This window comes from Choristoneura fumiferana, chromosome 16 (genome assembly GCF_025370935.1).
Source record: "Choristoneura fumiferana chromosome 16, NRCan_CFum_1, whole genome shotgun sequence".
NCBI lineage: Eukaryota > Metazoa > Arthropoda > Insecta > Lepidoptera > Tortricidae > Choristoneura > Choristoneura fumiferana.
In genome coordinates, this window is record NC_133487.1 from 4,275,328 (window position 1) to 4,289,509 (window position 14,182).

At 38.2% G+C, this 14,182-nt stretch overlaps 1 protein-coding gene across 1 annotated transcript; it reads right to left on the minus strand.

Moving 5' to 3' along the window:
* Positions 1–235: 235 nt before the first annotated feature.
* Positions 236–8,879, minus strand: LOC141436544 (uncharacterized). Its single transcript, XM_074099548.1, has 2 exons — positions 8,836–8,879; positions 236–2,009 (listed from the first exon to the last, which is right to left on the minus strand). The coding sequence occupies exons 1-2, from the start codon at positions 8,877–8,879 to the stop codon at positions 236–238; spliced, it is 1,818 nt and encodes a 605-aa protein (XP_073955649.1).
* Between the last annotated feature and the right edge of the window lie 5,303 nt (positions 8,880–14,182).

Here is a 14,182-nt window from a genome sequence, read left to right on the forward strand (position 1 = left end):
CACCACAATAGCCGACTTAACTGAGTTGCACTGGACCACGCGATGTTGCGAGCTCATATATAGTTTTGATCCTATGTATGGTTTCTGCAGAAGCATAATTTTTACTCCCACCTTTTCCGCCTCATGCAGGCATTCCTTAGTAGCTGCAAAGCCTCTGCCAAGATTTGCCTGCATGAATCGGATCAGAGCTGGTTCATCAGTTGCTTGTATGGACTGATCCGCACACGGGGTGCCCTTAGCAATATCTTACGCTAGCCCTCGCCAGCCTGTCCCACTTCTGCCATTCTGGACAATCGCGGCTGAATGCAGAGTGATCGACCCCGTCTCGTTTGGCCGCCCTGCAATTTTTGCATTGTGGGATCTCTCCTTCTCGTCCACACCTCCGGGATTCATGGCCGCCCAGACAATACGCGCAAACTGGTTCCCTCCCGCAGTCCCTGGCAAAATGGCCGAAGCCCACACACCTATAACATTGGATAACAGGGGATTGATCATATGCGGGTACCACCTGGTACCCCAGCCGGATCCGTTTACCTTCCATACGAGACCAGAGACTCGGGCTGACCTCCAAAATTACGTTGGTAATTACGTCCGTCCTTCCCTTGGTGCGCCTCTGCACCTTTAGTTCCCTTTCTGCGTCAGGAAGTCCCTCAAATATATGGCCATTCTGGTTTAATATGGCTTGCGGTACATCACTGTCCGGGATATCCCTAGTCACTCCAGCGAGCCTTATGAGAGGGTTCTTAAGGTGGGGAGTAGTGACTGTGAGGCCAGGACACTTTTCCTTTATTGCCCCCAGCAATCTGCCTCTTTCCGCCTCAGAACTCAAACCAAAGGAGGCTTTCTGGTTCCTCAGCTTCCGGACAGTCTCCACTCCAATTCCCAATTCCACAACATTTACCTTTGCCTTAATCATCCCTATAATCTCTGTACTGGTGTGTCGAGGGTCTACTGACTCCACGAGCAGCGGAAATGACGCCGACGGGGCCCCACGATCAGGGTCAGCTCGAGCGGCCCTACTCTGCCGCCTTGCTTCAGCCCGAGACTCAACCCTAACCCATTCCCTCTCCCCGGCATCCCTCCGCAGGGGGTCCTCCCTTCCAGAATTATCTTTAAAGGGTAGCCCTGTCCGGTCCAACTCTTCGCGAAGACTTGGCACTGCGTGGCGAAGAACGGCCGCTGCAGTAATCTCGTCACGCATCTCCGAAAACCCCTCCACAATGGCCAATTTAACCCTGGTCGCCTCTTCCTTCAAACCCCTCCCCTCTTCCTCGATCCGTGTAATTATCTGCCTGGTGTTGTTTACCGCTCCAAGACTACGAACCTCCTCCCCCAGCGCTCCCAGCGCCCCTTCCACCGCTCTAATCCCCTCCCTGATGCCCTCTCCCTGGGCCGCCGCATTCTTTCTTTCTTTCTTTCTTTCTAACCTGAGCTCCTCTCTGGCCACCTCCCCTCCGTCCCTTTGCGGCCGGGTAATGGCTACCCTTATCTCATCTATTTTTCTCATGAGAACAATATCCTCCGTACCCCGAACGGGTCCCCGAATAACTCCCCTACCATCCCCATCTGGGGCCCCTTTTGAGCTTTTCAGGGCTTCCAGAGTCTCCTCAAATTCCGCTCTCTGGTACTCTCTCTGGTTACGAAGTTCCCAAGTGAGAGCCTCAATTGCCCTGCCAGCGTTCCTCCTCTCCTCACGCTCCACCTCCAGCGCCTCTTGGAGCCTACGGCTGTGGATCGCCTCCAATGCCGCCACCCTACGCTCATTAACCATTTTAACCCTTTGAACCTCCGTAAGGTGTCTGCTCCTGGAGTCGGCGAGCCTCAGGATCATTTCGTGCAATGCATGTAACGCCTCGACCACCGTATCCCTGATAACCCTCTTTAGGTTACCCGAGGTCTCTATCGCAGCTTTGGCATCCTGGAGGATCGCGTTAGCTCTGCAAGGCAGTTTCCGATCAAGACCCCTCCCACCACCCCCGTGGCCGAGCAGACAGACCGGTCCTCGAACGCTTCCAAGAAAGAAGCCTCGTCCTCAGGGTCCGGCAGCTCACTGGCCGCTTTTGCCCTGCTCACTAGCTCAGCTGCCCTGGCCTGGCGGACGGTGGCCCTAATCCTAAGCTTTGCTTAGTTTGGGACTAGGTCTATTGGTGTGAAGTGTCCCATGATATTTATTTTATTTTATTATTTTATTAAATAGATAAATATTGCTCGGGCTAAAACTCGTTAAGAGAAGTTTCCCTGCCGGCCGCGCGGCCGCGTTAGGTATTCGCGTTATTCGTTTGGGATATTGCTGTCTTTATGGCTCGTGACATAAGCGCTTGCAGCCGTCCTCCCCCCCCCATGCCTTCCGCAATGACGTCCGTAATTTATATCGAGATAGCTGTCGGCTTTTCAAGATTTGGGCGGTTGAATTTTGGGTTTTTGTTGTCCTCATATTATACGAAAAGTATAGCAAAGAAAACAATGATATGATATTTTACAATCAGGATAATAATTAAAAATAATAATAATTTTATAATCTTTCTCTGCTTTCTGCTTCTGAGCGGCTGCTGATATGCCCTCACCCATCGAATGCGCCATTTAAATACTGAAAAATACATATCTCGACTGAAATACTTTTTGTTTTGAATAAAACTAACTAGATTTTTGCGTTATCATTAAATGAATATCGAGTATGCCTAATGGTTCAAAGAAAATACATTTAATAAAGTCTGATAATATCTCTCAACATTGTTAATTTTAATCAATAACGTAGCTTTTAAATTACCTATTGTTTATTTTGTTTTATGATCGTTAAAGGAGGCAAAGTAAATCTTTCTCAAAATTATCGATGGCCATTAAAAATAAAACTAATCGAAACAAGCGCAAAGTTTGCTGGGCGGAATATTTTATATGATACCTATACCTAACTAATATCAAATTTTGCTCTCGACATTTTATTTGAGAAATATTGTCGAAAAGCTAGAGAGACAAATTAATTTCTCCAGTTTATATTTACTATACCAGACCAGGTTAGACGACCAGATGGCCTAGTGGTTAGAGAACCTGACTACGAAGCTTGAGGTCCCGGGTTCGATTCCCGTGTCGGGGCAGATATTTGTATGAAAAATACGAATGTTTGTTCTCGGGTTTTGGGTGTTTAATATGTATTTAAGTATGTATCTATGTCTACATATATAATTATATTTATCCGTTGCTTACTACCATAACACAAGCTTTGCTAAGCTTACTTTGGGACTAGGTCAATTGGTGTGAATTGTCCGTGATATTTATTTTTATTTATTTTATTTACTATTTATTAGTTTTAGTTCTTACTTGCCAGGAGAAGTTAATTAAATTATATTTCCAAGATTTGTTTGCAAAAACTGTTGGTTACGAGTATTTAGTCACAAAATAAAAGTGTGATGAATATATATTGTTGAAAATTCAAGTTTGATAAAAGGTTTTTTTGTTGATTGTACTTGCATTTTCATCCAAACTACACATCCATATGAAATTTCAAGTCAATCCGATTATTTCGAGAGGGAAAAATTTCACTTACAAGATTGGAACACAACTCAGCATACTTACAAACAATACAGATTAATTTAAAGCTTCTAGACATAACTAGGTTTAAATTTCACTACATTAAAGTGTAATTTTTAATCTGAAGATGATTAGCCTTTACATTATAAATAAAAAAGATTTAAATATTTATTAACATAATTAAATTATAACTCTCTCACACACACACACACACACACACACATACATCACGCCTGTATTCCCAAATGGGGTAGGCAGAGCACACGAAACGTTACCACTTCAGAGCAACATTATGACTCCCTAATAATTTAAGTAATTTGTTTTAGATTTAGGGTTTTAATTATTTATTTTTAATTTTATTTTATGTACCTAAGTATTTTAAGTTAAGGGTACTTTTATGTACATACATAGTTTTAATTTAATAGTAGTAGTAGTAGTAGTTTATACTTATATCAATAGAATATTTCATTGTCAATAAATGTCAGTAGCTCATAGTTATGAAATTCAGAGTTGTTCGTACGATATATATCTACAAAATTGCAACCCGTAACGGGTGGGCAATTGAGCGCAACGGCGGGCTGAAATGCACCCAGATACATTATAGAGACCGCATGACGCAAATGGGCGTTTGGAGCCATTATTATGATTACTGGCTTTACGGGTATATTGGGAAACGGTTAATAATCATTTGGATATATAATATTACTTTAGAAAATGTTAATTTAGACTAGTTCCGAATAATATTATATTCTTATCATTATTTTATTACTGGAATTAATTCTACAATTCAATTCTTGCTAAAAGTTTAATAGTTTACAATTTGTGCAAGGTCCGCCCGGATTGCTACCACCATCTTGCTCGCTAATCCTGCCGTGAAACAGCAGTGCTTGCACTGTTGTATTTCGGCGTGGAGAGTAAGACAGCCGGTGAAATTACTGGCATTTGAGGTATCCCATCTTAGCCTCTAGGTTGGTAACGCATCTGCAATCCCCTGGCGTTGCAGGTGTCTATGGGCGGCGGTGATCTCTTACCATCAGGGGACCCACTTGCTCGTTGCCATCCAGTAGAATAAAAAAAAAAAAAAAGATACATTAATATAGAGACCGCATGACGCAAATGCATGGCGTTTGGAGCCATTATTATGATTACTGGCTTTACGGGTATATTGGGAAACGGTAAATAATCATTTGGATAAATAATATTACTTTAGAAAATGTTAATTTAGACTAGTTCCGAATAATATTATATTCTTATCATTATTTTATTACTGGAATTAATTCTACAATTAAATTCTTGCTAAAAAGTTTAATAGCTTACAATTTGTGCAAGGTCCGCCCGGATTGCTACCACCATCTTGCTCGCTAATCCTGCCGTGAAATAGCAGTGCTTGCACTGTTGTGTTTCGGCGTGGAGAGTAAGACAGCCGGTGAAATTACTGGCATTTGAGGTATCCCATCTTAGCCCTCTAGGTTGGTAACGCATCTGCAATCCCCCTGGTGTTGCAGGTGTCTATGGGCGGTGGTGATCTCTTACCATCAGGAGACCCATTTCACCGATCGATTTCACTTTTTTTTACCCGACTACCCAAAGTAATTTTTTGTATTGTCATAAAATTTACACTCAAATACAAAATTTCAAGTCAATCGCACCACTGAACTGGGAAAAATATTTTAATTCTATAATATTCAAAGTAAAAATGTCCTAGTGTTTGACATGCTGGTGCCCAATTCATGACCTACTGTCTCTTCTGTTTCTAATGACAATTTAAATATGGCTACCACTAATATGGATATTTAAATATGGCGACGAGCACTCGGACCTTTACCTTAGTTACAGGTGAACAAAAGGTTGTTAAAGAAATACATCAATTAATGAAATAATCGACAAGTCCCTAACGAAAATGGAAACTTTAAGAGTTTAAAACACTTAAAAAGACGTAGAAAACTCGTAAATCGTTTAATTACATTATTTTCAGTTTGCCTTGTTAAAACTTTGGACGTCAATTGGAGAGCCATTACAATTTTAAACAACCGGTGTTCAAAAAGTTTTCCATCAATTGGTTTTTCATTCAAATGTTTAGTCGTTTTTGCAGCATTTCAGAAAATTTGCAGTGAAAGTTATAAGTTTTTTGCAAATAAAAAACCCCATTGCCATTAAAAAAATGATTAAAACCCGTACTCTGACATTTCAAAATTAAATATATCAAAAATTAAATATGTATATCAGCATTGAATGTGTCGCAAATCATCATCATCCCGGGCAATATATGCTGGGCACAGGCCTCCTCTCCAATGAGAGGGCTTGGGCCGTAGTTACCACGCGCGCCCAGTGCGGATCGGGAACTTCACACATACCATTGAATTGCTTGGCAAGTTTGTCTAGGTTTCCTTGCGATATTTTCCTTCAATTTCAAATGTAATTTTGCACATGAATTTCTAAAAACTCAGAGGTGCGTAGCCGAATTTGAACCCACGATCTTCTGCTTGAGAAATCATAGATCAAACCACTAAGCCACCAGGGCTGTCGCAAGTGCATTGGAAATATTTTACCATATCATAACATACGAGTACTGTACACTTGAGGACTTGAATACTCACAGTGTAAGCCATACAATTTTCACAAGAAAATTCCGTCTTATTTTTAAAGTGACACCTTGTTTCGTTAAACTTCTCACTTACCGAAGGAGGGGTGCTTTGAATCCCTCCTAGAAAACTCGTAAAAGTTGACTCGAGTGTAGCAAAAGACAGGGCTGACATTTTTCGGGAATTCACGGCTTTGGCCATGCGACAAGCATATCAGAATGCGTTAACTTTAAATGTCAGGTAATATAATATAATTTTTAGGATTTGTTCAGAAACTATTAAACCGATTGGAATGAAATTAAACCCCGTAATATTATGTACATCAGTTATTCAAAGACGGACAATGAACGTAAATAAATTAAATTAATTTTAACTAAAAGGCACCGCTGTTCGAGTGCGACTATATATATTAAATGACAGGGTTAATTGTGAGAATATTAAGCATATTTTTGAAGTTATTCAAGAAAATAAACAAAAGTTGGCCTTTCCCCTTCGTTTATCTTCACAACTACTGGACTTAACATTTTGAAAATGAATACATAGTCATTCTTAGTTATAAATTACAGGAAATCCTATTAGATTGGAATATGATATTTAAAATACTCGTAAAATAATCTTTAGAAAAGTACGAAACCAGTCAGCGCGAGTTTAACTTTGTTTTTATTTGTTATATTGGATGGAAAACGAGCAATTGGGTCGATCCGAATATTTATTTATACTATTATTTTTTAAATGTTATTTTTTTTTGTAAAAGTAGTAATAATAATAAATAAAATTTACAGATGAGCAGTAAATAAATACATGAAATTGCAGCTCATTGAAAATATTTCAGTGTGAACAGAAACACAAAATATTTATTCTCTTCTGGCCACGATTGTGAATAGGTATTTTTTTTCTTAACAACTTCTATTTTTAATCTTCTTCTTCTTCTCTTTTAAGATATGGCTTTTCTGTCCTAATTAATAGGACAATTTCGCCAGTGTCAAGGTAAACTCTCTTTGAGAGGGACGTTGTACGGCGATTGTAGTTTTTGCAACTTGATAATAAAATTCCAGAAACCACGTGGAGACAACTTGCGCATTAAAAATGCCAGACACGAGAGCAATATAGAATTTTGTGATCACTGTTCACTGTTAAGGTTAATCGCCGCATAAAACACTATCAAAATTATACTTCAACTAGCCAAAGAAACAGAAATAGCAAAATTAAATTAGATATTGTCTACATCCGCCATGTTCGAATGCTACAAATCGAATCCCTATTTTTAATCTTTGTTTTATTATTTAAGTGACAGCCCTAACACAGAATGACAGTTGGTTGTAAATAATATATTCAAGGGAGAATTGCGAGGTTAACCTATTTTTTAGGTGGATAGTAAAGAAAATCTTAAAAAGTATTTGTAAAAAATGTTTTTTTTTTTTTCAAATAGCATTGTTTGCTGACGGTGTCGTGGTACTGGATTATTGTATCGTCATCAGAGGCTCTATCCATGTACCAAATTTCATGTTACAGTAAATCATTGCAATTAGGTAAAAATATAGTTCCAAGATTCTATTGCATAATTATTATCCTTCAAATATTATTAATAGGAAATTTTGTGAAAATGTGTATGTGTGTGTATCTTAATAGGTACCTACTTCACGCTAATGGCTGGATGGATTTATTTAAGTTTAGGGAATGAGCATTTACTAGGCAAGCGTGCTCCATCGTAGGCCTCATCTTCGCTTTCCATCAGGCGTGATTGTGGCCAAACGCAAGGCTGTTCCAAATTGAATGGTCTAAGATCCGAACTTAAAGTCAAGTGAAAGTCAAAGTGAAAAAAATATCTGGAGAGGCTATTTTTAATTATTGAAAAAAAATTGTTAAAATTCATTTTTTTTTAATAATTAAAAATTGCCTGTGCAGGAATTTTTTCAGCAAGCCCATTTCTAATATATTTTCTAATATACTAAATTTATCATAAAATACGTTTCATTCTATTATCAGACCGGTGAAGTTGGATTTAGGTTCGTATCTTCTACTAGAATAATAATAGGCACTTTTTAGCCCGGTATAGACATGATATTTGAATAAAACCCTCGTAATTCCCTTAGAATTCTTGGAATTGCAACTGCTGATTTTATAATGGTGACACATGTGGAGCCGCGGGCAAACACTTGGATGGTTTTGTTATTTAAGCTTTCAAGAATTTTATAAATCCCATTTGCAGAAAATTGCAACTCTTTTACTATGTCTTGCCATCACCAATTCTCGGCAATATGGCGGCCCTTGAAAGGTTCCGAAAATAAGAACGTAGAACGCGGTGCATTAGGCCCAACGTCAAGGATTTTTGTTACTTGTCAGCTTACCCATAGTCATAAGTCCCTTGAGGTCCATTAAGTAGCCCATCATGATCTCGGTCTATACCTGTCCCATTGCAGAACAGGAACGTATCTAGTCGTATAGTTTTCAAAATCATAATGTGATGTTTGTCATAAATTTTGCTACTCATAATTTTTTTTCACCGAAACTGAAAATTTTCAGAAAATTTTAATTTGTCGTCCTATAACTCTAAAGGTTATGTTAGGTTTATTTTATAACAATTCTGAACAATTGATACAGGTATTCAGGGAAGAAAGAGTTAAATTTTGACAATCATTGTATTACTTGTATAAACTTAAAATAATTAAGCAAACCGCTGGACCCTTGCAAGACACAATGACATGCCCGCCTCTCAGAATAAAAGTACCCCCACGCGAGCCCGGTGGGGATTGGGAACTTCCCACGCGCCATTTTTTTGCAACTGTGTGTAGTTTTTCTCGTGATGTTTTCTTTCCCGGTCAAGCTTATGGTAAGTTTCAAGTGTAATTTCTCCCATAAATTCCGAAAGAATCAAAGATGACCCGGTCGAACCCACGACCCTCTCGATCCGAATCACATGACACTGATCTTTCTTGTAACCAATCGAGCTGGAACCTGACATAGCTGTGTTTTAATCTTGCATGACAACACAATAATCAAGTCTGGTTAAGGTGGTCTCCGCCGGACGGAACTCTTCAACGGGTAATGGCATTGACTTAAAACAGTGTAGATTTATGTAGTTTGGATGACAATACAGCCAGTTAAAACATGAAGAATGAAATTATTAACAATATTATTTACAGATTTTAAATTTAATTTAGTCGAGCTAAGCATTCATTCAAAACTTCACAATTAAACGACCATTATACGTCCTACACAATAAGTTGAGACTTGAGTACAATGGCGAGCCTTAAAATAAATAACGTTAAGTAAACGAAGGTGAATTCTGTTTTGACTTGCATTGCTTTAGTTTTAAACCACAATGCCTTTCAAAAATCCAGTCGCAATCATAATAATGGCATAAAAAACGGAAAACAACTAGAATGCACACAACTGAAAAGCATTAACTCAAAACGAGACATCTTTCATTAAACACTTTCCTTAAAACTGCCAAGGTTCATAATTGATTGTATTGCTAATTTAGGTTATGACTTTTTTGTTTAAACTTGACTTGTCTGGGAACAAAAGTGTTAAAATTTTAATTTAAGACTTTTTTATTCTATAGGTGTATTGTCTGAGGTTTCATTTGAACTTAACTTAAAAAAGTAATGTTTTTTCATACATATCGCTTTGCATCGTTTTATTTTGCTTCTGCTTGTTTTTTAAATGACGAAAAAAAACGGAGGATGTTCTCAAGTAGTGGTGGTGTATATAATACAGGGTGGAAAGTTGAGATGGGGCAGCTACTAGATCCCTTGCTGCTACGCGAAAATGCTCTTAAGAGACCTTTACTAATTTTTTGAGTGATGACATTCGACATTCACAGATTTTTGATAAAATGTACAGTCAGCGAGAAAATCGACAGATCCAGATCCAGGCGGCTTGAAGATAGCAGTATTGTTGGAATAGTGCACGCAGTCAAGCGAATTATCTCGTTGAAGTGGCAATGGGCAGGCGATATAGCACGGAGAACGGATGGCTGTTGGGGGCGAAAAGTTCTCGAATGGAGCATAGGACGCAGCGTAGGACGTTCACCAACGAAATGGACGGATGACCTCGTTAAAGCCGGGGGTTGACGAGGTAGACGCGCTGTTGCCGGTCTTCTATATATTTTCACATGATCCTGGGGAGCTGGCAGCTATTATTGTCCGGATACCACTTACGACCACGAACCACTAGGCGAAGTGTTGGGAGGCCTCCCACTAGATGGACTGATGACGTCGCGAGAATGCAAGGTGGCGAGTTGTCGTTCATTGTGGCGTTCTAAGGAGATGGCGGGAGGTCTTTGTTTAACAGTGGACGTTGATCCCCGCCGATCCCGCCGATAACGATGTAGATAGGATGATAATGAAAGTACCGTCAGGCTACGTACCTATAGATAGTTCCACCTAAGTTGAGGTCATGCACATAAGAATATGTAGTGTAATGACAGCAGGACTTTGAAATTTTACTCATTCATTTCATTAATTTTCCTCTTGTGCAATCAGTTCCTTTTGTAACTGTGTGAGTAATTATTCACTTCAAGTCTGGTGGAACTACCTATGTACACTATGAGGCTAATCACGCGGTTTCAGCGCACCGCCTCTTTCTCAAGAAATATTTTGAAGGCACGCTAAAACCGCGCGGTTAACCGCATGGTGCGTACGCAGCGTTAGCAAAAAACCTATTGTTCCTTTGCGCCAACAGGCCAAAAAAAATGCCAGTAAACAAAGCCAACTTCACATTTTCAGATTGTATCCTCTCTTCAATGAAAAATGTGCAAGTGCCGTTAGTTTCTTCCCAGCATTTCTTTAATCCCGCGCCATATTTTCCGCTTCGACGCATTAGTGCTGCACCAATTAGTGGGCGCCGTTAGCGAGTAATTTACTGTCACAATCAGACCCGGGCGGTCCACTGGGGCGGTAATACGTATGTATGACAGCTCATGGAAAGTGTGTAGTACCTATTCAGAGTTTTACTTAAGACGTCATACAAAATTAGTGTTTCGTGCTCATTTAATATTGGGTAATATAATGCATTAACTCTTGTTGAAATAAGCCTGAAAAAAAAATGTGGTTCTATACATTGTTGAAACAAGAAATCATGAACAAATGTATGGAAACCGCAAATTTCATCGGACTAATTTCAACAAAAGAGTTAATGCATTATATTACCCAGCATTAATTGAGCACGAAACACTAATTTTGTATTACGTCCTATGTAACACCCTGATATAGGTATAAGAATGAGAAAACATAAGATAGATAGAAAAAGATAGATAGATAGATAGAAGATACAAATGTGAGTATGTTGTTTGTTACGCTTTCATGCTAATCCTCAACCGATCGTGATGAAAGTTTTATCATAACATACTAGCTTAAGACGTTAAAAAGAACAATATGTGAAAAGATACCTTTAATTGACGGATGGATGGAATAGATCTACACACCCTTTAGATAGAGAACCCTAAAAACAAATAAATTACAGTCCTAATTTTAACATAATTATTCCACCGAAACAACGTTCTTTCATATTTGAACAAACCACGCCGGCCGACACTTTGCCTAATTCGTTCAATCAACGGAACAAAGAGCGAATGAATGAATTGATTACATGAACGAAGATTGCCTCTCAAGGAAATATGATAGCAATTTGGTTCCCTTTCAATACGGAATTAGACACAAAATGGTGCTAAGAGTCCTGAACTAGTGATTAAAGATTGTGTGCGGTGGTGCGACCGATGTGGTGTTATTTGAAATATTTTTTTTTTTTTGTTTGAGTGCTGTGAGGCAATATCGTAAAAAATACTTTTAATATTACTGCAAAACACAGGCCTCCTCTTAGAATAACAGGGCTTGGGCCGTTTTCACGCGTTTTCAAATCTTCGCATTTTTGTGTGCAAATTTTCTCACGTTTTTTTCTCTGCAAATATGACTTCACGGTACCTACATAAATACAAATCAAACAACAAACAAATGTTTATTTACGGTTTTCAAAGAAAATTAAAGTCTATCACGAATAATTATTGCAGTAGACACATTACTCGTAACTTACCTACATATTAAGAACAATTCTATCAGACCACATTTTCAATTTTGGTTCAATTTTTATGGAATAATCGAGAAAAACTAACAAAAATGCAACGTTGCCAGCTCAGCAGGTATAAACGCTCTAAAATTTGCACAGTCTGTCCATTTCAATTAAAACAAACTTCTACAGAATAAAAACTTAAAAGATCCCTATCAATTATGATTAGGAGAGTTTTGTTGGCTTGAAATAAATCTACCCAAGGTAACTTCGATAGTATTTCAATTAATTTGTGAAAACAAATAACGGGGGAGACTGAAATTTCAAACTAAAGCAATTAAAGGGATTTGAATTTAATAGCACACTTCTATCAATGCACATTAATCATATTATTATTATTAAATGAATGTCACCTCCAGCTTGTACTATTATTTATTCTGTGCCTCCAGTTAAATAAGTGTAGTATCTTAATCACGCGGCTTCGCTCGTGTTAAGAAATGCCATAACAAGAAACATTTATAATATTGGAGATGAGCCTGAAAAAAGGTAACGGCAATATTTTAAAAGCACAACGTTTGCTCGGACAAACTTAAGTACGTTCAAGCGTTCCTAGTTTAAATAGCCTCGTAAAAATACCTTTAATACATTGAAATGTTCTCTGAATCAATTATTTCATCATAGAGCAATAAGCGCAAGTGAAACAGCGCAAATGAAGATCGGTTTGAAATGATTCCATTCCGGCATCTGAATACGTTTCAGTTTTAAACTGATTGATGGACAAAAATGATACGGTCTGTATTGGCGGAAAGGGCTATTAAAAATATAAATGGATTTTATTTTTGAACGCTCGGGAGTAGAGAAGGTATATATAATTTATATCTTCTATCTACATACAAATAAATATCAATTGTTAAAAAACTTCGGCAATTTATGTTGTTCTTGTGTCTATTCATTTTGATAAGGTGTTAATGATAGAAAATATTTGACAAAATATCCATAGAAATTAATTTGGATTTAAAAGTCTTCATAATAAAGGTAAATGATTTTTGCAAGGAAGTTTGGTGGCGGACGACAAATAAAAAAAAACTATGATTAAGCATTTTAATTGGTAGGTATCGTGATTATTACGGGTATTTTTTATCATTTGGCTGGTTAGATTCCAGAGACAGGGGCTTAATATTTTTTGATTGCCGTTTAAGTTGTTCTTAAAATCAAAATGAATTCTTCCTTTAGTATATTTTATCTACATTATTTAACTCCTTTCTCGCTCCCTCGTTCTCTTCTCTCTCGGCCTAACCCGTCTCATTCTGAAAATAAGACTATCACTATCATGCTGAGCAGTGGGAAGTATGTAGGCTGGTATGATGATTCTAATGATGATATTGATTCTATTGATGAACACACACTAGTGTGTTTACCCGCGGCTTCGCACGCGTAAATCATTAGAAACAGCAGCTGAATTGAAATGTTGGGATCTTTTAAATTCTCTTGGGAATTCGTGGTTTTCAAATGTCATGACTCTAAGCCCAGCGGTTGTTGTTTCGAGATTGTATCCCTATCCCGGGGGAATATCGGAATAAAAAGTAGCCTATGTTTTATTCCAGATGTCCAGCTATCTACATACCAAATTTCATTCACATGCGTCCAGCCGTTTCAGCGTGAAGGAGTAACAAACATCACTCACTCGCTCATTCGCTCACTCACTCACAAACTTTCACATTTATAATATTGTATAGTAGGATTTTCTCCCCATGTGGCATAGCCGTGGGACATCCTGTATAATAGCTTATCATGACAATAACTATTATTCACTAACAACCAACAAGACATCTTTAATTTTATTGTTAACGTTTCAAAGACCAATATAGTAAAAGAGCGAATTGAATTTGAAATTACCACTTAACCCGCTCAAAGTCAATGAGACAATTCTCATAGTAGCATTACAAACGAATTTAAAATACCTGTTTTCAAGTAAACTGAAAGAGATAGTCTCCTCTCCTATAATCACTAACAGAGTCTGTTGCAGATGTTTACAGAACTGCATTCCTGGATGAATAATTCCAACAAAA